Genomic DNA, 25,173 nt, shown 5'->3' with positions numbered 1-25,173 from the left:
ACTCGAGTATTGGGATGTTACGGATTCTCTGTCGTTTTATATAGAGTTGAAGCCTGGACAATTACGGACGCAATTGAAAAAGACTTGCCAGCTTTGAGATATGGTGTTATCGAAGAATGTGGAAAATATCATGAACACAACACGTAAGAGATGCGGAAACATTAAGAAAGGTGAAAAATATGAGTTGATGCGATTGGTTATACAAGGGAAAGTGGAAGGAAAAAAGAGGACAGGGGAGACAATGCACGTCCTGGTTGAAAAATTGAAAGCAGTAGAGTGAAAAAACAACAATATAGCCCAGTAAATGACCGTTTTGGGGTGTAATTTTCAGGGGCAAGACGGATTTGCTTAAAAATTTGGATTTATGTTCTAGCTACCCTCCATTTCAAAGTTGAAATTGTGCCGTTGGTTGCTTTTACTTGGAGGGTGAAATTCACCCCTTCTCGGGGGGTGAAAAAACATATTATGTTTAAAATAAGGCCGGAAATGGATCAATTGACTAATTCTAAGCAACTTTTGTTCTATAAGGTTTTTTAACTATGTTTATACTTTTCGAGTTATTTGCGAGTGAAAATGTGTATTTTTCCACAAAGAAAACACGTTTTCAGACGATGTTTCGTAAATAACTCAAAAAGTAAGTATTTTACCGAAAAAAATACTCTTAGCAAAAATGTAGCCTGTAAAAGACGAACAAATTGGTGTACCTATTCATTAAGTCTATAGACCCAGTAAAAGCAAAGTTGTAGCTCATGAAAAATACGTTCTTATTCGTCGAATTCCGAATCGAATATTTCAACGTGAAGTAAACAAAAAATGAAGCACTCAAATTCGTGGAAAACTCATAAAAACTTTCTTAAAGTGTTTAAAAAAAGATTTGATTTTATTTTTTATAAAAGTTTGTAGCATCAAAATTATGCGACCTACGCTCAAAATAAAGTTGGCCCCTTTTTTATAAAAAAATCGTGAAAATCTCCCCCTATTTAGCACCCCAAATAAAATTAATCGTTACCGCTTTACCATTTACTTTATAAATGTATTGTTAATGTGATCTGTAAGTTTAACTGTTTTGGAGTGCTCATTTTTGAAAAAATTTGGTTGTATATTTAAAAAACTTTTAATTTTGGAAAAAATATACCTTTTTCAAAATAACTTAAAAAGTATTAGTGTTACAAAAGGTTTCAAACACTAAACAAATATAGATTTGGCTCGTATAAATACATTGTTTCTTTTTGTTTTTATGCAAGATAAAAATTGGTTAAGATATGGCTGTTCAAAGTTTGCATACACTCGTGATTTGCAAGAATGCACTTTTTTCTATGGATGCTATACATTTGCAGCTTCTCTCACTACTTACCTACATTCAAAACGAACAATTTCTTAGGCAGTGAGAAAAGTCGGCCATTGCAGTGAGAAATATTTTTTCTCACGAGTTCTCCGCCGGTTTCAATACATATGATCGCCGTTTCCATGGTAACATGCACAATACAATCACAATTAACGTTGTCAAACAAAATCTGTTGAAGCAAAACTTACCAGGAATAACCTTTCAAAACTGTTCAAAAATAACTGTTAATGAGAATTTTAAATAAATAGCGTATATAAATTTTAACAATATTAAATACCTGCAGGTATATGTATTTTATTTTAATTTATGCATATAATGTACCTAAAACCACCTAAATTATTTAATTTTGAAGTTTTAACTCTTGACGAAACCGCATCCATAGAAAAAGTACAGTGAGACATGAGAAAATTACATATTTCTCCCTAGCTTGATTTGTGGCACTCACCTCGTACCAACAAATTTCTACGCTCGTGAGAAATATGTCTTTTTTCTTACTTGTTGTACAATATACTATTTACCTTTTCGATGCTACATTTAATCTCTTGGGTATTGTCCCACTACTCATTGATTATAGTTCCCAAGTAGTTGTATTGTGAGACACGTTCAATTCTCATTTGGTTCACATACAGATTTGAGATTTGTCCAGTTATGTTTTCTTTGCTGATGATCATTAGCTTGGTTTTGCTGGCGTTCATATCCAGTCCATATGTTCTACTTGCTTCCGTCATTTTGTTCATTAAGATTGTAGGCGCAAATATTTTACGGCTATCCCTACTTTTTCTGTCTTTACACGGCAAATTAGGTGTAGTAAAATTCTCACTGGTATGGATATGTAAACATTACTTGACAATGACATTGTCATCATTAACTTTAAAAAGAGATGGCCTTTGAATGTTCTTGGATAACTGTTACTTGTATAATCGCTTAATATTAACTCAGTTAATTAATATGATAATTTTTTCACTAACTATGTATTCAGTAATTATTATATTAATTTATATACTGTACAACAAAAACTAATACTTAATCGAGAAAAGAGGAAAAGTGATTTTTTTAATAATATATTGTTACTATGGAACGCTTACAATTTTGAACACCTTTAACAACAAAATACTTGGATCACAGAATATATCCTGGTGTATTCTCTGTTTGGATCTTCCGTAAATAATAAACAATAAATAACTTTTTATTAATTTCACGTCTTAAATCAATTATTTATCAAATACACTATCAATATTATTTAATCAACAACTCAAAATATTCTCGATGTTTGATTTGGAAAATATCACCACGGACATGGTGTCCAATTTTTTCAAATCCTGAAAAAACTAATAAATATTTTTAAAAAATTTAAACGCAGAATGAAAGACTAAGTTATTATCGTAGTAAAAACCTCACATGTAGGTAGGTGGTATATAATTTATTAAAAAAATTTTTCTAAAAATGATCCAAGATGGATAAAATCACAAACGTTTTCGGACCAATCAGTCCATCATCAGGTGGTAGAAACTTCAGATCCAAAGTAGGTAGTTGGAACTAGCTACATATTTAGGTCAAAAGACCTTAATGTAATAATAATTATGCCATTTAGGCTACAAAAATGTCGACAATAAGTCGATGTCACAAGAAATTAAATTGCAACGGTATTACAAAATGGTCTTTATCTTGGCCTCAAACTGACAGACTCTAGTCAGTTTGAGTCTGTCAGTTTGAGGCCAAGATGAAGACCACTTTGTAATACCGTTGCAATTTAATTTCTTGTGACATCGACTTATTGTCGACATTTTTGTAGCCTAAATGGCATAATTATTATTACATTAAGGTCTTTTGACCTAAATATGTAGCTAGTTCCAACTACTTTGGATCTGAAGTTTCTACCACCTGATGATGGACTGATTGGTCCGAAAACGTTTGTGATTTTATCCATCTTGGATCATTTTTAGAAAAAATTTTTTAATAAATTATATACCACCTACCTACATGTGAGGTTTTTACTTCATTAGTAAGTTTTTATTATGGTATACAGCCAATGAGAGGAATCTTTTCCTTTATATTTTAATAAATTCGTTATTTCGTAAACCGGCGACTTTAAGGAAAAATGCTGAAACAGGTCGATTTTTATTTTTAAGTTATGATATTGTGGCATATATGGTATACTAGTGACGTCATCCGTCTGGGCGTGATGACGTAATCGATAATTTTTTAAAATGAGAATAGGGGTCGTGTGGTAGCTCATTTGAAAGGTTCTTCAATTCTCTATTCAGTAATGCAAACACTTACATAATTATTTATACAGGGTGTCCTTCTACTTCTTTTTTTGTCAAATAATTTAATTTAATAAAAAATTTTTGGACACCCTGTATAAATAATTATGTAAATGTTTATATTACTGAATAGAGAATTGAATAACCTTTCAAATGAGCTAGCACACCACCTCCATTCTCATTTAAAAAAATCATCGATTACGTCATCACGCCCAGATGGATGACGTCACTAGTATACCATAGATGCCACAATATCATAACTTAAAAATAAAAATCGACCTGTTTCGGGATTTTTCCTTAAAGTCGCCGGTTTACGAAATAACGAATTTATTCCTTTCATTTGCACCATACTGTCGGTGGAAAATAGTGTCGCGCACGCTTGATTAGCAATTAACAAACAAAGGAGTTTTGAATATTGTATTGCAAAAAACTCTTCGGGATTTCATTAATCGATGTTTAAAGAATATCTACCTACCTTGGCAACATTAAAATTTTCAGTTTTTCACATAGTTTTTGAGGGTTAAAAATGGCCGATTTCGCAATTTTTCAATTTTTAATCGCTTATATGTCAAAAACTATCACTTTTAGAGAAAAGTCACTAAAGACCTTTCCTGTTTGGAATGATCCAAAAAATCTAAAAAAAATTTTTCCCATGCAAAAAAAATAATTTTATGAAAAAAACAAAAAAAAAACGTTTAAAAAATTTTTGACCACTTTTTGGTCCTGGCAACATGCAAATTTGTTAAAAGGAGTCCTTTTTGAGTAAGATTGTGCAAAAAATCCAAATTAGAATATTTTTCCTAGCGGATGCGCAGTGGCTTTCTGGACTAATAAGATGAAAACAGTATTATGTAATGGAAAACTGGAAATAGAAATTAGAACTCGAGTATTGGGATGTTACGGATTCTCTGTCGTTTTATATAGAGTTGAAGCCTGGACAATTACGGACGCAACTGAAAAAGACTTGCCAGCTTTGAGATATGGTGTTATCGAAGAATGTGGAAAATATCATGAACACAACACGTAAGAGATGCGGAAACATTAAGAAAGGTGAAAAATATGAGTTGATGCGATTGGTTATACAAGGGAAAGTGGAAGGAAAAAAGAGGACAGGGGAGACAATGCACGTCCTGGTTGAAAAATTGAAAGCAGTAGAGTGAAAAAACAACAATATAGCCCAGTAAATGACCGTTTTGGGGTGTAATTTTCAGGGGCAAGACGGATTTGCTTAAAAATTTGGATTTATGTTCTAGCTACCCTCCATTTCAAAGTTGAAATTGTGCCGTTGGTTGCTTTTACTTGGAGGGTGAAATTCACCCCTTCTCGGGGGGTGAAAAAACATATTATGTTTAAAATAAGGCCGGAAATGGATCAATTGACTAATTCTAAGCAACTTTTGTTCTATAAGGTTTTTTAACTATGTTTATACTTTTCGAGTTATTTGCGAGTGAAAATGTGTATTTTTCCACAAAGAAAACACGTTTTCAGACGATGTTTCGTAAATAACTCAAAAAGTAAGTATTTTACCGAAAAAAATACTCTTGGCAAAAATGTAGCCTGTAAAAGACGAACAAATTGGTGTACCTATTCATTAAGTCTATAGACCAGTAAAAGCAAAGTTGTAGCTCATGAAAAATACGTTCTTATTCGTCGAATTCCGAATCGAATATTTCAACGTGAAGTAAACAAAAAATGAAGCACTCAAATTCGGGAAAAACTCATAAAAACTTTCTTAAAGTGTTTAAAAAAAGATTTGATTTTATTTTTTATAAAAGTTTGTAGCATCAAAATTATGCGACCTACGCTCAAAATAAAGTTGGCCCCTTTTTTATAAAAAAATCGTGAAAATCTCCCCCTATTTAGCACCCCAAATAAAATTAATCGTTACCGCTTTACCATTTACTTTATAAATGTATTGTTAATATGATCTGTAAGTTTAACTGTTTTGGAGTGCTCATTTTTGAAAAAATTTGGTTGTATATTTAAAAAACTTTTAATTTTGGAAAAATATACCTTTTTCAAAATAACTTAAAAAGTATTAGTGTTACGAAAGGTTTCAAACACTAAACAAATATAGATTTGGCTCGTATAAATACATTGTTTCTTTTTGTTTTTATGCAAGATAAAAATTGGTTAAGATATGGCTGTTCAAAGTTTGCATACACTCGTGATTTGCAAGAATGCACTTTTTTCTATGGATGCTATACAATTTGCAGCTTCTCTCACTACTTACCTACATTCAAAACGAACAATTTCTTAGGCAGTGAGAAAAGTCGGCCATTGCAGTGAGAAATATTTTTTCTCACGAGTTCTCCGGCGGTTTCAATACATATGATCGCCGTTTCCATGGTAACATGCACAATACAATCACAATTAACGTTGTCAAACAAAATCTGTTGAAGCAAAACTTACCAGGAATAACCTTTCAAAACTGTTCAAAAATAACTGTTAATGAGAATTTTAAATAAATAGCGTATATAAATTTTAACAATATTAAATACCTGCAGGTATATGTATTTTATTTTAATTTATGCATATAATGTACCTAAAACCACCTAAATTATTTAATTTTGAAGTTTTAACTCTTGACGAAACCGCATCCATAGAAAAAGTACAGTGAGACATGAGAAAATTACATATTTCTCCCTAGCTTGATTTGTGGCACTCACCTCGTACCAACAAATTTCTACGCTCGTGAGAAATATGTCTTTTTTCTCACTTGTTGTACAATATACTATTTACCTTTTCGATGCTACATTTAATCTCTTGGGTATTGTCCCACTACTTATTGATTATAGTTCCCAAGTAGTTGTATTGTGAGACACGTTCAATTCTCATTTGGTTCACATACAGATTTGAGATTTGTCCAGTTATGTTTTCTTTGCTGATGATCATTAGCTTGGTTTTGCTGGCGTTCATATCCAGTCCATATGTTCTACTTGCTTCCGTCATTTTGTTCATTAAGATTGTAGGCGCAAATATTTTACGGCTATCCCTACTTTTTCTGTCTTTACACGGCAAATTAGGTGTAGTAAAATTCTCACTGGTATGGATATGTAAACATTACTTGACAATGACATTGTCATCATTAACTTTAAAAAGAGATGGCCTTTGAATGTTCTTGGATAACTGTTACTTGTATAATCGCTTAATATTAACTCAGTTAATTAATATGATAATTTTTTCACTAACTATGTATTCAGTAATTATTATATTAATTTATATACTGTACAACAAAAACTAATACTTAATCGAGAAAAGAGGAAAAGGGATTTTTTTAATAATATATTGTTACTATGGAACGCTTACAATTTTGAACACCTTTAACAACAAAATACTTGGATCACAGAATATATCCTGTGTATTCTCTGTTTGGATATATATGGTGTATCTAATATATATGGTGTATTCTCTGTTTGGATCTTCCGTAAATAATAAACAATAAATAACTTTTATTAATTTCACGTCTTAAATCAATTATTTATCAAATACACTATCGATATTATTTAATCAACAACTCAAAATATTCTCGATCTTTGATTTGGAAAATATCACCACGGATATGGTGTCCAATTTTTTCAAATCCTGAAAAAACTAATAAATATTTTTAAAAAATTTAAACGCAGAATGAAAGACTAAGTTATTATCGAGGGCCGAAAGCCCCTTAGAATAAGAAAAATTGAAGGCACTCGTGTTAGTGCCGACAGAAGTAAAAACTTCTTATAGTAGGTAAATAAATTACGAGCTCAATGCTTTTTCCCCATCCAAAAAGAAGTGCTATACCTATATCAGACACGCGATGCGTATGCCCTATGCTCTTTATATATACATACAGGTAATTTATTTAAGTACCAAAAAGTGCATAAAGTCTCTCAAGAAGTTTTCACTTCAAATATTTATTTCGTCAAAGCGATGATGGTCGCTATGACGGTCGCTAATTTAATACTTTTCCCCATCCAAAAAGTGCACAACGTCCCTAAAGAAATTTTCAATTCAAAAATTTATTTCGTCGAAGCGATGACTGTCGCTAATTTAATACTTTTTCCCCGTCCAAAAAGTGCACAACGTCCCTAAAGTTTTCACTTCAATAAAAAGTTTCTTTTGAATGAGATATTTAAAATTAAAAATCACACTATATTTTCTCTTAGTTTTTTACCCCTGTAACTTCTTAAAATAAACATTATAGAAGTTCTCAGGTACTCTCGGCCCTCGGGAATAACGTAATCTTTCATTATGCGTTTAAATGTTTCAAAAATACTTATTAGTTTTCTCAGGATTCGAAAAAAAATGTTCCGTTTAAATAACATTGGAGCAGAAAGTTTGCAGCGATCCCCTTAAGTCTTGCAGCCTTTCTATGGTAGGTATTGGAAAATACTATTGTATCATCTGCATACCGCAAGTTACTTAGCTTGACTCCATTTATTGAGATGCCTTCATATCAATATCTTTTAGAGCCTCTTCAAAAATGTGCTCTGAGTACAGATTGAATTTCAGCGGTAAAATTATAAATCCGATATAATGAGGATACTTAATTAGTGAATATCTACCTAATATTTATACTACTATGTATGTAAGACCTATAATAACGTATGTCCCTAAAGTTTTCGGAAAATTTTAGATTTAAAAGTATTATTAGTAGGAAGCATTGAATCAAGTTGCCATTGGAACTTAAATTATATAAACAATGTCAGTTTTGACAAATAAAGTTCGTTAAGATGTCGTACAAACTAAATATTCGTCAAAGTATTTATCGTTTAGATGGACATATGTATCAAAACGCGATATTGTAAGAATTTTTAGTGCTCAAAATATTTCTGTGTCAACGATTTACCAGACAATTAAAGAGTGCGACAATGGTATACCATGCCTTAATTTGCCCAAAAGTGGAAGACCAAGAGTTTTAACTCCTGCTCGGTAACAGAGATTAATTAAGAGTATGGAGAACCAATTAGGAAAGTCTTTGCGAAATGTTGGCCGAAGATACAATGGTTCACGAATGACTGTAAGACATAAAACAAAAAAACCTCCTAAGTACACACCAGTCAAGATACACTGAGCGGCACAAAAAATGGCCACCCCACAAGATGGGTAATTTTTGATGTCGTAAATTTTCTAAATCTGTTGTCCGATTTAAGTGATTTTTTTAACATTGTATAGCCTTATTCTTTAACAATATCGCTCTAATAAAATTATTGCTAGACAGGTAAATGATCATTGTATACCGGGTGTACCAATCAAACTGTGTCTTATTCTCAAAGTTCACCACACCCTGTGTAATATTCTAGCATTTATAAAATATTGAAATTAAAACCCAACTATAGCCGCAGGTTTTCTTAACATTCTGTTTTTTGATTCATTCGCTTATGTTGGATAATAAAAAGTTAGGTACTTTAACAACTAGCCATGTTCTTCATTAATACAGGGTGTTTCTAAATAAGTGCGACAAACTTTAAGGGGCAAATCTGCATAAAAAAATAATGGCCGTTTGCTTTATAAACACATGTCGGCAAATGCTTCGTTTCCGAGATACTGGATGTTGAATTATTTTCTTACAAACTGACGATTTATTTATTGCTCTAAAACCGGTTGAGAAATGAAATTGAAATTTGGTAGGTTTTAAGATACAGTTATTGCACATTTTTTGACATACAACCAAGAATTTTATATTCACCACTGGCGTGCATGCGGGTAATATTACCCCTCATATTACCCGTATGCGCGCCAATGGAGAATATAAAATCCTTAATTGCATGTCAAAAAATGTGCAATAACTGTATCTTAAAACCTACCAAATTTCATTTACATATCTCAACCGGTTTTAGAGCAATAAATAAATCGTCAGTTTGTAAGAAAATAATTCAACATCCAGTATCTCGGAAACGAAGCATTTGCCGACATGTGTTTATAAAGCAAACGGCCATTATTTTTTTATGCAGATTTGCCCCTTAAAGTTTGTCGCACTTATTTAGAAACACCCTGTATTAATGAAGAACATGGCTAGTTGTTAAAGTACCTAACTTTTTTATTATCCAACATAAGCGAATGAATCAAAAAACAGAATGTTAAGAAAACCTGCGGCTATAGTTGGGTTTTAATTTCAATATTTTATAAATGCTAGAATATTACACAGGGTGTGTTGAACTTTGAGAATAAGACACAGTTTGATTGGTACACCCGGTATACAATGATCATTTACCTATCTAGCAATAATTTTATTACAGCGATATTGTTAAAGAATAAGGCTATAAAATGTTAAAAAAATCACTTAAATCGGACAACAGATTTAGAAAATTCACGACATCAAAAATTACCCATTTTGTGGGGTGGCCATTTTTTGTGCCGCTCAGTGTAGAAAAAATTCCTAGATGTTGCCGTGCATTGAGACGTATTCATTTTCCTGGAAAAATTCTCTTTATGGATGATGAATAGTATTTTTTCACCTACCTCTACCGAAAGTATACTTCTCCGGACCTGATTGTAGGGAGCAAAGTTGTACTTTTCCTCCCTAGGGAGGAAAAGTAAAAGTGACGTCATGGTATTTCATTCATGAAATATAACTTATTGACGCCCTGTACAATATCTATTTTCTATTACGTAAGTATCTATACATTTTAACGTTTATTTATAAAACACCCTGTATTTTGCAGAATGATAAAAAACAGTAAATTGTTATTTTGATTTAACAATGTTTACATTAATAATTTGACTTATATTTGACAGTTGACAGTTATATTGTACCTACTTGTTAGTTTTAATTTTAATAAATTTTGTTGGTTAGTTACATAAATAAATTAAGTAAAAATAAAAAATGACTTGTTATTAATTTGAGGAAGGTGGAAAAACCATATGTATAACATGGGAGTAAAGTGCCTTTTCCTCCCTTGAATGATTACTGCCCTCCGCTACGCGTCGGGCAGTAAACTTCATTCTCGGGAGGAAAAGTAGCATTTTCCTCCCTTGTTATACAAATAGCTATTATTTTATCCAATTCCGAAATGTAGGGCAACAACGGATTTTATACACGCAATGTATAAGATGCACCGGACGAAGTTAGGTTTAAGGGAAAAGTGAAATTTGCCGATAAAATTTTGGTATGGTGTGCCATCTCAGAAGCTGGTGTTTCACATCCGTTTGTTGGGCGTGTTCGCGGTGAAGCTCTCAATGCTGACATTTACGTTGAGAGCTGTCTTACAAAGCTTGTTCAATTTATAAATACTCATCACCCCAATGATGAAATCATATTTTGGCCCGACCTAGCGTCATTCCATTACGCCAGGAGAACGACAGATTGGTTAACTGCCCAAAATATAAATTTTGTTTCCAAGCGCGACAATCCTCCAAATGTGCCTCAGGCGAGGCCTATAGAAGAGTTTTGGGCTGTTTTGAGTCGAACGGTATATAATAATGGCTGGGAAGCCCAAAATGAAGATCAACTAAGGTGAAGATTTTTGCAAAAATTTCTTGAGATCGATCTAGAAACAGTCCAAAGGCTTATTGCACATGCAAGACCAAATTTACGTGCCATCGAAGATCACGGACCTCTTTCTATTCTATAATAGTATATTATTCAATTTCAACGAGCATGTAATGACGGCTATTACTCACGATGATGAAGTTTGCGACACGAGCCATAGGCGAGTGTCGTAATTCATCAGAGTGAGTAATAGCCACTACATGCGAGTAGAATACTATACTTTTTCTACGACCTTTTTTTTTATTTTAATTAGTAAAAAATATAATTATCAACTACTCGAGATTTAAATTATAATAATTTACAAAAATTCCTTAATGCTGTTTACCCCTAATACGTGTCTGAATAATTGGTTGCCTACTATTACCAAATTCTTATGTATTGTAAAAATACAACAAGAAATAGTCAATCCAAGTTCTATTCGTTTCAGAAAAATTATAAGCATAAATTTGTACCTACCGTCAATGAATCTAATAAATAGGAACTGACTATTATATCGGTGGACGTATTTCATTAAAGTTATAACGTATATTTACATTTACCTTATGTATATTATAATAATATAACTATAAATAATATGTTATAACATATTTAACACAATATGATTTAAAAAATAAACACAATATTAGTTAATTCTAATTAACACAAACAAAATGCGCTAATGTCACTGTCACTAAAATAAATTAATGATAAACGTCAAAATTTTTAGTAAACAAGATATAAACGTAAAAAATATACTGACATTGTTACAGTTAAAATTCCTTTAAAAATTTTTCGAAGTTAATTATTGATATAAATTACAATGATTATTGTATTAAATAAACAAGTTTAAGTAATTTTATTTGCAGTTTATATACGACTAGCTGACCCGGTGAACTTCGTTGCACCTTAGATAGTGTGTCATAATTAGATAATCTGTCATAATTTTGATTATATATCAGTTGCTTGAACGCAATGGCTAAAAATCAATTACTCAAAATCAACTGCTCGAAAATGAATTTCTAGACATGAAAATTGATCGAAATGCAATTTCCTCGAATAAAAAAGAAAATTATATGTCCAAATATTTTATGCAAAATTTGTAAGTATGCTCGAATGAAATCCGATAGTTTTAAGGCATTCCAGAAGCCGCTACAGATAAAATGTTTTAACAACTTATTAATCATTCAGAATTAGTCGACACTTATTAAAAGTTAAAATAATTAAGACAATAACTGGACGATAACGATTTAATGAGTGGAAAACAATTAAAAATTATTTTGCACATCATATTTGAAACAGTATTTGGTTGAAAAATCTCATTTTTGCTGGCCAAAAATATATTAATTTGTCTGGACTAAATTACAGTTCTCTTTATCTTAAAAGGGATATGATACTATCAACATTCACACAGTGTTGCCAAACTGGATTTTGTAAATTTTCCCAGCGATCTCCGAGGGTACAATACATAAGAAAGATACATAATATGACAAATTATATGATATTCCACGTATACAGTACGTAAATCGTTCAACTGGACATAGGGAACATACAATATATAGATTTAGATACATAAATACATACATTGTATTAAATTGAGATAATTGAGGCATTGAGTTTTCTCGATGACAATATGGTTGTTAGCATTAAGGGGCATTAACCTCAAAATTTACAAATCATTTCGACTGACAAAATAAACGTCAAAATATGAGAATGTAGTAGAGGTAGCTAAATATTTTTGGCCTTGGCCCGGCCGCACATCAAAGAAACATGAAACGTAAATTACGTTTCATGGAAATAAACCACTGCTAAACAAATATATATCCGGCCATTTATGAGACTCTCCGAAAATAAAAATGTGTCATGAGCATGAATCACACTCGTTTCATTAGTAGGCGCACTTTGAGATGTTTTTAGCAGTGTTTTCTTTTCATGAAACATGTTTTTCGTTTCATGTTTCATGTTTCTTTGGTGTGCGGCTTGGCTAAGAGAATGGAAAAACTGTTTAGGTTTTAAAGTAAAATAAATTTTATTATTTTAATTCATACCTTAAACTTTAACTACACGCGCTGGCGTATTTTTGTACGCCACATATAAGAATTCTACTACAAATGAATTTAAAAATTTAATTTTTGTCTTTGTTTATTTATCTAACCTATCACTGGAATGTGCTTTACACTGGATTTAGTTTCGTTATAATCGGCATTCTAGAAAGATCGTAATTTACAATTTATTATTTGTTATTTCAGGTGGTGGATAACATACGCCACAATTATAGTAATACAATTAGTAATATAATTACATATTTCAAATGTTTTTTAGTCATTATGGCACAAATATATTTTTCTTTATAAACAATACTTTTTCTCAGGTGAAAAATATCGTTTCAAAAAAATATTATTAGCAATTTTATTTATCATGGAATCAGATTCCAGTTATATATCCCAATTTGCTTACTGAGAAGGAACTCCAAGTATCCGCTGACGCCGAGTAAGGTTTATAACAAACAAATAAGTGTAATTTTTCAAAAAAAAACAAATCTGCTGTTTTTAAGTATATTTTCTTATGGCGTATAAAGTACGCCACGCCCGTAGTTATGTTATATTTTGATGTGCGGGTAGTTAAAGGTTAAAACCCTAAATTTTAATTAATTATCACAATAACAAAAAATATTATCAATCATTTAATACATGCAGTAGTGTACATGATATATTTCGTTAGTTCATCTAATAAACCTAAATAAACTGGATGGTTTGCCCACGCGAAAGCAAGATTTTTTGAAAATTCGTAAAATTAAAAAATTCATATTTTATCCAATTTGAGTCCAAAAGTTAATCTGTTGCACTTTTCTTTTATGAAATTTCCCATTCGTTCTTCTTCTGTGCTCAGAATTTTGCTACGGCTTACGGTTCGCTATTTCGGAAACGGACTGCGCTAGAGAAGAAAAAATAGCAGCGTTTTGTTCGGAAAGCAGGGAATCTACTTGCCAAATTTCATGAAAATCGGTCAATTCGTTTCGGAGGAGTATAGCAACAAAGATGTAAAATATTTAAATGGCTATTAAAAAATAACGGTTGAAGATAAAAAAGTGAAAATTTAGGATTGTATGTATCTTTTGCTTCTACATCATACAAAATTAAGAAAAAACGGTTTGTCAAAAAATTTAAAAAATATATCAGGGGGGGCAAGCCCCCTTATGACGTACGGGCATGAATTCAGAGTTATGCCTATTCCCAGTCCGGTAGAATACACGTGTAAAATTTCATAACAATCTGATGAGCCGTTTTCGAGTTATTATCAGTGTAACTAACATAACTCGACTTTCTTTTATATATTATATAGATGTAAAATATTTAAATGGCTATTAAAAAATAACGGTTGAAGATAAAAAAATGAAAATTTAGGATTGTATGTATCTTTTACTTCTACATCATACAAAATTAAGAAAAAACGGTTTGTCAAAAAATTAAAAAAAATATATCAGGGGGGGCAAGCCCCCTTGTGACGTACGGGCATGAATTCAGAGTTATGCCTATTCCCAGTCCGGTAGAATACACGTGTAAAATTTCATAACAATCTGATGAGCCGTTTTCGAGTTATTATCAGTGTAACTAACATAACTCGACTTTCTTTTATATATATAGATGTAAAATATTTAAATGGCTATTAAAAAATAACGGTTGAAGATAAAAAAAATGAAAATTTAGGATTGTATGTATCTTTTGCTTCTACATCATACAAAATTAAGAAAAAACGGTTTGTCAAAAAATTTAAAAAATATATCAGGGGGGGCAAGCCCCCTTATGACGTACGGGCATGAATTCAGAGTTATGCCTATTCCCAGTCCGGTAGAATACACGTGTAAAATTTCATAACAATCTGATGAGCCGTTTTCGAGTTATTATCAGTGTAACTAACATAACTCGACTTTCTTTTATATATATAGATTAATATTAAAAGTGGCATGCGCCACTTGAATCTACCTTCCGCCCGTGAGTAATGACCCGGGAGTAACTTCAGCCCGTGAGTAATGAACCATTACTCACGGGTAAAGTAATTGGTGCTATTATCTATGAAAAAATAGCGAATAATGAGCATGTTATTAAACGGTCGTAGAAAAAAATACATTATAGAACTTAAATATGTAGACTTAATTTCCTGTATTTGGTTAATAAAATAAACTTAATTAACAACTAGAAAATACATATTTATTTTTTCCGAAAACTTTAGGGACATACGTTATTATTGTAGAATATAAAAAAATCTTTGACGTACAGAGTACAGATCTTCTTCCACCTTGTTAGGAAACTCGGTCGTTATTTTTAAAGCTTCTTTTATATCAATTCGTTCATGAAGCATTACAACCCTAGGGATTAATAGCTCACGCCATGGCGTTCAAAATCCTATTCTTGGTTGAGGTGGATTACTGCTCTATGTCATTAATTTATAGTTTGCAGTGTGTCTTTCCGGCTGTTGTGACTCTATTCCATTTCTTCCTGTCCTTGAACTGAACTTTCCAGTCGTTAACATATGTCTTATGCTCTTATGTCTGATTCTACATCATATAGCCATCTTCTTTAAGGGTCTTACTCTAACACGTACACCTGGGCCATAATGGTTTCCTCTTAGTTACTCTTCTTAACATATCTGAGCGTGGGCGTCTCTGTATATGTCCTGTCCATTCCAAGCGAAGTGACTTTTTATATCTGACTATATTTTCTCCCTTTAATTCTTCTTCAATTTAGGCATTTGTTTTCATTCTTATTTCTCCTTCTCGTATTACATTGTGGCCCATTATCGGTCTCATTATTTTTCTTTCAAATTGCAGAAGGCTATCCTCCTCATTTTTGTTAATCGTCGTTGTTTCCATCCTATATGTAAGTACAGGTCTTATTAAGGTTTTATATATGTATGTTCAATTTTGTTCTCTTACTTGGAGTCTTGCTTCTCAGCAGATTTCTATTCATTCCATATGTTTTTTGCCTTTCAGAATTCTTTCCTCTATGCTTTCTTTTCCGGTTTTCCCTATTGTTACTCCCAAGTAGATAAAGGTCAATTCAGTTTCAAATTTATTCTCTATTCTCTTCGCTTCCTTATCTAATTTTTCCTTTGCTTTTATAAGTGGCATCTTTGTCTTAGCTATGATGACTAGATCATCTGCATAATATGCTATTACATATATGAAGTTGATCTATAATAATGTTTTTTGTTTGCAAAGTTTGTCCTCTCTATTATTACTTTCAATTCTTACTTCCCTTGATAAACTCTTTAGCGTTCCTGTTCCCTGATGCATTTCTCCACCCTTCGACGTCTATGTTGCTCCTACTTTTTTCTGAAGAGGGGTTTCGGGCCAACAAGTGGTATTAAAGTTATACCTTGAAATCCCATTCAGTCCATCGTCATTCCAAAAACGCCTTTATTCTTTTTTATAATCGATTGATCTGGGCGAGACGAAGGGTAGAGGTAAAGGTAAACCGAGGAGAAGATGGAAGAACTGTATAGCATAGGACTTAAAGACGATGATTTAGGTAAAGAAAAAACGATGAACAGAGTAAGGAACAGCGTCTCCTGAAAGGGGAGAAGCTGAGGAAGAATAAGATCAAGTTAATCCGGTATAATGAGGGTTATTAGTGAATATCTGTATACAGGGTGTTTCATTAATAATTGTTCATATAGTAACTGGAGAAATCTTAGCACAAAATACGGAGATTTAACCTAAAACACTTAAATAAAATGTGGTTCCTTACTGAGTTACAGGGTGTTTAATCTAAACATTTAAAAATTATTTTTGCTCAGAATTTTAAAACTATTCGACGTATCTTTTTCATACTTGGCAGAAAGTGCGACTACTATACACCCTACTAAATTATGATAAACGTTTCTAGCTACTACCAGAGGCGTACGACAGGGGATAGCGAATGGTTGACCCTTCTCAAATTCTACGCCACTGGAGGAATTACCATTTTAGTTCCATTTTTAGATTCTCCAATACTTTCTACGTAAATAATATGCTCTTCATTGGTAACGATAAAGTCATTAATTTTCGAGATATTTGAAGTTAAATAAGTATGTAACGGCACAGTTATTTTGATTAATTTATAATGTGATTAATATGATTAAAATTTAAAAATTATTTGTACCCAGTACTTTAAAACTATTTGGCGTATCCTTATCATATTTGGCAGAAAGTGTAGGTACTGGACACTCTACTAAATTAAGATAAATAAACGTTTGTAGCTACTACCCGAGGCGTACGACAGGGGATAGTGGCTGGTTGACCCTTCCCAAATTCTACGCCACTGACGAAATTGCTATTTTAGTGTAATTTTTTGATTTTACAATACTTTTTATGTAAATAATATACTCTTAAGTATTTTCTATGGGAAATAATCCACAATTTTACTAAAAAATGAATTTGTTAACGTTTCGAAGCCCAAATCGGGTTTAGATATTAATATACTCTTCATTCGCGATAAAATTATTAATTTTCAAGATATTTGAAATTAAAAATGAAGCGACACAATACATTAATCAAAATAACCGTGTCGTTTCATTTTTAACTTCAAAGATCTCGAAAACTAATGATAATCGACTTGATCGTTACGAATGAAGAGTATATTATTTTCATAGAAAGTATTGAAGAATCCAAAAATTGAACTAAAATATCAACTCCGCCAGTGGCGTAGAATTTGCAAAGGGTCAACCATTAACTTTCCCCCGTCGTACGCCTCTGGTAATAGCCAGAAACGTTTGTTTAACATAATTTAGTAGTTTGTACAGTACCTATACTTCCTGCCAAGTATGAAAAGAATACACCGAATAGTTTTAAAATGCTGAGCAAAAATAATTTTTAAATTTTCAGATAAAACACCCTGTAACTCAGTAAGGAACCGCATTTTATTTAAGTGTTTTAGGTTAAATCTTCGTATTTTATGCTAAGGTTTCTCCAGTTACTATATGGACAATTATTAATGAAACACCCTGTATATAGTACTATTGTTAAGACCTACATATATTAAAAAATATTTACCTTTACAGCTCCCATAAAGTGCGTCAAAGCAAAACTTATATTTTTGATTAAATCATATTCGTTGTTGTATACATACAAAATACTCAAAAACTCTGTAAAAGTGAAAAACAAATTGACAAAGAGAAAAATTCCAATTACGTATAACGTATATAGCGACTGAATCACATCGTTTTGACTATCTGGCCGCCACATGCCAGCAAATCTCAGTATCCATCGATTGACAACAAAAAAATCTTTGACGTACAGATCTTCGTCCATCTTGTAAGGAAACTGGGTCGTTATGTTTAATAAGCTTCTTTTATATAGTGCCATCAATGATTATATAAATGTGAGAATGAACAAATCACGAAAATGTGCTCTTTCATTCATTATTTAGTATAATGTACTAAATTTGAAGCTAAGACTATCAAAGGAAAATTGGCTGTTTAACGATTTAATGTTTTATATTTCTTTTAAGGGTTCATATTTCAACACTTGCAAAGCATTTTCTTGAAAAACGTTTAGTATTTTTATTATTGAAGTTCCGTGGTTCTAGAAATTATAAAGTAACGTTTGAAAGTAATTGTATGTATTTGAACACGTTGCCGGACAGTAGGAACAGTTTTTTTTTGTAATTTTTAGAATATTTAAGTAGAGTTTTACTGGTTCTGCTTAAATAAACTTCTTCTTCCTTCTTGTACGAAGGCTTTAAAGCCTGTTTTTTCTTCGATATTAGCCTCCTAATTGTTTAAATTACCGCACCATTTTTTTCTTGGTCTGCCAACACTTCTTCGTCCATTTGGTGACTTATTGCTATTGGTACTATCCTATTATCTGCCATTCTACTAATGTGTTCGTTCCACTCCTGTTTCCGTTTTGTCACCCATCCATTTATGTCTTCCACACTGCATAATCTTCTTATGTTTTCACTTCTCTCCATATCCAACAGACTCCCTGATATTCGTCGAAGTATTATCATCTCTGTTGATTCTAGTAGTCGTCTCGTTTTAGATGTGTCAGGTCTTGTCTCAGCCGTGTATGTCAATATAGGTCTAATTGCTGCTTTATAGATTCTTGCTTTTGTGTCTTGTCTTAGATGTTTGTTCTTTCAGATTGTGTCATTAAGAGATCCCGCCGCTTTACTTGATTTTAAGCTTTGTTGTCGTAGGTACTTGATCTTCAACATCTCCCTGGTTATATCTATTCCATCTCTAACAACTGGTTATAATCTCTTACCAGATATCTAATCCTTGCTTCATGTTTTATTATTTTTCCATAAATTTCGATTTTACATCGTAGTGGTTATTTAGATGTTGTCATGTTAAATAAACTTAATGTTGATTTTTCTTCTTCTTCTACGGCTCTACAGCCCAAAAATTGGGCCTTGGCCTCCTTTATTTTTTTCCTCCGCATTTGTTTGTCTATGGCTGCTCTTCTCCATACACGGACTCCTTAAAGTGTTTGTGCATCGCCGTCGCTGCTTACTTTGTCTTCCCATCGCTTTCTTGGTTTTCAAACCAGTCTCTTTCCATGCATTCTAGCGTTCAATGCTCTTTTTGCCCGGCTGTCCGGTGGTTTTGTATTCGTACACATGCCTGAGTGTTATCCATTGTGGCCTTAAGTCCCCGCATAAAATTTTTCTGCTTTTATGGGGCAGGTCATCTAACAAATTAAGCAGGTTCTGAAAAAATAGTTCCACGGAAGAGTCAGGTGATCTATAAATGCAAATAATATAAAGATTAAGGTTCTTACTGTAAACTAAGGAAAACTCGAAGAATGCTTCACTTAATAGAAAGTCATATTTTGTTACCAGAGAAAAATCGTTGTTTGTAGAAAGAATTAGGGTTCCTCTATGAGCTGAACTTGGACGGTCATACCTAGCAATAGTGGAATATTTTTCTACAAAAAAAGGCTCGTTGACTTCAAGCCAGTGCTCAGTAACCGCAACTATCAGTGGAAACCCTAATTCCTCTAGAAACAGAAATAATTCATCAGTTTTATATCTTATAGAACGAATATTAATCAGAACCATGCTAAAGTTGTTATCACTAAAATAATTTGAGGATTCTAGTCCCTCAGAACACGTCGTAATGTTTAAAAGTTTCGTCTTGGGAGGCAGCGGAATAGTAGTTTCGATGGCATTCCCTTGATTTTTGCAGGTGAATAATTCTTTCCGAAGTTAGAAAAGACCTAAAAGCAGCAAGATCAGCGTCTACCTCATCTGCACCAATTCCATAAGCATCATTAAAATCTAGAAGAATTTTTCGTAGATCTTCACTCTTTGTAGGAAGTCATTCGGAAGCCAGAAACAATTTAACACTTGTGTTGGTATACCCATCATAAAATACTGATGCAGGTTGGTCGTGTAGAAAAGCAAGATGAAGTTTAATGGCCTTTAAGATATCCGGTTCCCTTAATATGGCTAAAAGATATCGACTATTAGAGTTATTGGTTAATCTAACTCTTGGTGGGGTCAATGGATCCTGATTAGTCGATGGTTCTAAAGTATCTTTCTTAATGAAATTAATATGGGTATGGAACGGATTCTTAGTTTTGCAAATTTCGATGGCCTGTTTGTCTGTATGTATGTTTGTGCTCTGAACTTCATCTTTGTTGTTGCATAAACTGCTATTTGAATTTTCCAGGCTAATAGGACTTCTGATATTCTTCAGATTCTTATATGACTCAGATGAAAGCGTTGGTTCGGAATATGAAGATTCGATAGACCATTTAATGTTTACACCAGGTGGCCAAGTGCCCTTATTAAATAATAGGTTAATAGATGTTCTAGATTTTAAACCTATTTTGAATGCGGAACCAGTTGTTGTATCGGCATCTCTAAGGAGAGCATAACATCTTATATATTCCTGATACCTAGCTTCTCTTTAATATAGTGAATCACTTGTATATGGGTGTATAATGGGCTCAAGTTACTAATAACTACAAAGTGACACTTATCTTCTGTAATTTTTTACTTTTGCTCTGGACTTGCTTCGAAATGTTGAGGCTCTTCAGTTTGGGTACTTGAGGTGGCATAACATGTATTTTTCTTCAATACCTCTTTTTTCGTTGGTATGGTAGATAGACTTTTGGTAAGATTGCTCATTTGATTTGATATTTCATTGATATTTGAAGAGCCTTTCTAATCCCAACTTAATATCAGTTGAATTTGATTCTTGGATTTGAACCTTAATAGTCTCATCTGAACCCCCGAAAAAACTGACGATATATTGAAATAACAGATTTTAAAACCTTTTCAGGATTCAGCAGGTTATTTAGTTTATGGATCTCGTCAATTTTTTTCGTAAGATAGTCCAGTTTGTCGTCATTTTTTGTCAACAAATCGTAAGTCTCAATGAAAATAGGCAAATTATCAGTAAGTTTCTTAGTAACTTGAGTTAAAGCTTCAAAGTTCTCTAGTGGTATTTGATTTTTTGATAAGTTCGTTATTTTTTCATTTAAATATCTTAAGCTAGGCGAGTCACATACCGTACAAAAGAATCTTGGATGGGGAAATTTTTGTTCCAAAAGGGCTTTTGTGGTGGACTTATTTAATTTCGTGCATCGCATACAGAAATTTCTGCGGCAATCTCCATCGCACCACAATCGATTATATTTTTATCTGAATCAGCAAACTTTTCAAGGCAGTTGTCACAGTTGTAGAACATGGTTTCAAGGTTAGATATGCAATAAACTGGGTCGAATGAAAATAAACAAAAAAATATGTTAGCGTCCGGATAGTTATTCGAGCTCTTTGTTAGTTCTTATCATTAGTTGTCCTGCGGCTTCATCAAGCAGAGGACGAAAGATCTTCCTCGATAATATTTCTTTCCCAAATACGTAGTCGCTCTTCGTTTGTCTTTGTTATCGTTCACGTTTTGCTACCATACATCACTACGATGAGTCGTAGACCCTTAGACCAGTTTTTTTGCCTCTACCTCTAATATATTGAAAGTCTCCTTCACATTGGTGACTGTGTTTCCTACTATGCCAATGTCATCCGCGTATGCTAGTAGTAATTTTGGTCCATTTACTGTCAGTAGTTCTGTTCTAATTTGTGCTATTCTTACTACTTTCTTCAGGATTATATTAAAAAGGAGAGGTGACAGCGCGTCTCCGTATTTCAGACCACTGATCTGCAAGCTGGATAAGACTTTTTGAAAATGAAAATTCTGCCAGTGTATTCCATATATGATCCCTGCTGTCGTACGCTGGTCGGAAATATATGAAGAGATTATGGATAGTTCTTTTGAATTCCCATCCTTTTTCAAGCAGCTGCCTTAGAGTAAAAATGTATGGTCGATTTATTTTTTCTGAATCCGGCTTAGTATTACCCTATTTGCTACAGAAGGTGTTAACCTACTTAATAGGATGTTCAATAAAATTTTATACGCCGTATTAAATAGGGAGATGCCTCTATAATCAGAACACATCGTTTGGTCTTCTTTTTTATGGATTAGGATTATTACACTCTCGTGCCATCTTGTTGGTATTTTCTCTTCGTTCCATATAAAGGCCGATTTATTTAGAACGGGGCGTGCACGATACGCGCCTTATAACAATAGAAAGCGCACGGTCCCGGAGTCGCTTGGTTCCGTTGTATGATAAACTAGCCCATACTTTTCCTATCAGACGATTCTTCAATGTGCAAAATAAGACAGCCGTGTCGTCCACGTCCTAACATAAATCAGCCTCAAGTGTTATTAGTTTGTGTATTTGTCTGCGTAAAGTTTCTTCTTCGTACTTAAGTAAGGAAATCGGCTTGTATACTGCTGGATCCAAAGGTTCTTGGATGCCAACAATGTCGACTTTATAATCATATAGGTAGTATGTATATTGTCACTTTTTAATGTGTTTAAACGTAAACGAACCATTTTGCAACAAAAAAGCTACTTACCATTTAACAAAAAATAGCGGGAACATAATTAGTGAAAAAATTTATTATCAAATTCAGATGATTTTCTATCGTACTTGTAAAATTCTTCTCTAACAAATTCTTTTAAAACTTGGCTGCAATCACTACCTTCAGAATTTTTTTGAAGATGTTGTAGTATGTCGGCTAAAACGATGACTCCTCCAAGAATACTTATTGTTACAAGTATGCGTACTATTACTGGCATCACCATCTTTGAAAAAGTTGTATTATACTATTTACAAAATTATTTATAATGTCTAGTTTAAGCCTTTATACATGAAACGTATAGGACAATTAATTTTGACAATAAACAACGAAGAATATGTCAGTATATATGTTACATTAGTGCACATCACCTGGATGTGTTCCGAATCGTGTCAGGATCATAGACATATCGCACCCCGACTTCAACAGTGTCATAACCAAAAAAAAAAAAATGAAAAATCTGTTTTTTGGCCTAATACGTTACTTTAGGCGTTGCCTTCATTGTGGACTAATGTCGTATATGTAATTTAGTTATCTTGGAATCTGCATAGTGTGCCTGTGTCGTTATTACAATTTCTGGTTTTGGCTCTCTCGGCATTAGAAAGCGTGCCACAAGGCAGTCGGCGCTACGTTGTTATCGAAAATGAATGTGTTATAATAGTCCAATAAATGACCGTTTCGGAGTGTAATTTTCAGAAGCAACTCCGAATTGCTTTTGCATTTAATGGCTTTGGCAGAGCCAATTAGCCAGACTTGTTTCTGATTGATTGCAGATTCATAGTCATAAATTTCTTATAACATAAGTACATTCTACAATTTTATTTTTATAGATACATTGGTACATACCCTCCACTTTAAAGTTGAATTTGTGCCGTCGGTTGCTTTTACTTGAGGGGTGACATTCACCCCTTCTCGGAAATGAAAAAAGAGCGTTTAAAATAAGTCCGGAAATGGATAAATTGACTAATTCTTGAAAATGTTTATTTTTCGACAAAAAACTACGTTTTCAGACGGTTTTTTGCAAATAACTCAAAAAGTAAATATTTTATCGAAAAAAATATTCTTAGCAAAAGTGTAGCTTATAAAAAACTAAAAAAAAATGGTGTATCGGTAAAGTCAATAAACTGAGTAAAAGCAAAGTTGTAGCCCATGAAAAATACGTTCTTATTCATCTAATTCCAAATTGAATATTTCAACGAGATATCACCGAAAAATTAAGAAACCTTCGGGAAAAACTTGATTTTTTAGCGTTTAAAAAAAGATTTATTTTTATTTTTTACATAAGTTCCTAGCATCAAAATTAAAAGAGTTACGCTGAAAAGAAAGTTGGCCCTTTATTTTGATAGAAAAAATATGAAAATCTCCCTCTATTTAGCACCCTAAATAAAATTAATCGTTACCGCTTTACCATTTACTTTAAATGCATGTATATTATTTATATTATCTTAAGTTTGACCGGTTTGAAATGGTTATTTACGAAAAAATTTGGTTTTATAGTAAAAAAAATTTTTCTAAAAATTTTGAAAATTTTTTTTCATCAAAACAACTTAAAAAGTATTAGTGACACGAAAAATTTCAAAGAGTAAAAAAATGTAGCTTTTGCTGTTATAAATATGCTAGTTTCATTTTTTTCTGTAAGACAAAAATTCGTTAAGATATGGCTATTCAAAGTTTGCATACACTCGCGTTTAGCGACTCGTTCAAGCCCTTTCAAAAAGACGGACTGGGACGTTTCGCCGTCGCCGTTTCGCCGTCGAGCCACTTCGCTGTCGGCCGTTTCGCCGTCGAGCCAGTTCGCCGTCGGCCGTTTCGCCGTCGCCATACCGGCATTGGTTAAGTTTACAAGAACGTGATAACATACTAGCTTTTTTATACTAAATGTCAGTGTAAATAAAATGCTGATGTTGGTATCAAAAATAAAAAACTTCATTATGCAAAAGTGTTCGAAATATAATTGTTCGAAAACCATTCAAAACTTATATACAAGTAATGGCGACGGCGAAATGGCTCGACGACAAAACGGCGACGGCGAAATGGCTCGACGGCCAAACGGCGACGGCGAAATGGCGACGGCGAAATGGCGACGGCGAACGGCGACGGCTAAATGTCCTAGACCCTCAAAAATAAGCACTTTAAACCGGTGAAACTAACAGATCAAAAATAGATAAGTAAAAATAGATAAGTAAAGTAAATTGAAGAGGTGGA

The 25,173-nt window shown here is 32.8% G+C and overlaps 1 protein-coding gene across 4 annotated transcripts in view; it reads right to left on the bottom strand.

Annotated features, from left to right (window-relative positions):
• The window catches only part of LOC126884216 (putative odorant receptor 71a), a 47,480-nt gene extending 24,179 nt beyond the window's left edge, over nt 1-23,301 (bottom strand). Inside the window, exons 1-2 of one of the 4 annotated variants that reach the window (XM_050650109.1) lie at nt 22,966-23,301; nt 18,090-18,181 (exon numbers count right to left, since the gene is read on the bottom strand). In XM_050650109.1, the coding sequence (XP_050506066.1) occupies nt 18,090-18,104 (15 nt within the window). In that variant the 5' untranslated portion in view covers nt 18,105-18,181; nt 22,966-23,301. Of the gene's footprint in view, nt 1-1,863; nt 2,303-18,089; nt 18,348-22,965 lie in introns of those variants that run through there. The other 3 variants (XM_050650111.1, XM_050650108.1, XM_050650112.1) reach the window with 3 other exon arrangements.
• Nucleotides 23,302-25,173: the final 1,872 nt, after the last annotated feature.

This window comes from Diabrotica virgifera, chromosome 5 (genome assembly GCF_917563875.1).
Source record: "Diabrotica virgifera virgifera chromosome 5, PGI_DIABVI_V3a".
In the NCBI taxonomy this organism is placed as follows: domain Eukaryota; kingdom Metazoa; phylum Arthropoda; class Insecta; order Coleoptera; family Chrysomelidae; genus Diabrotica; species Diabrotica virgifera.
The sequence above is the reverse complement of the archived record's forward strand: the minus strand, read 5'-3'. Positions and strand labels throughout refer to the sequence as shown.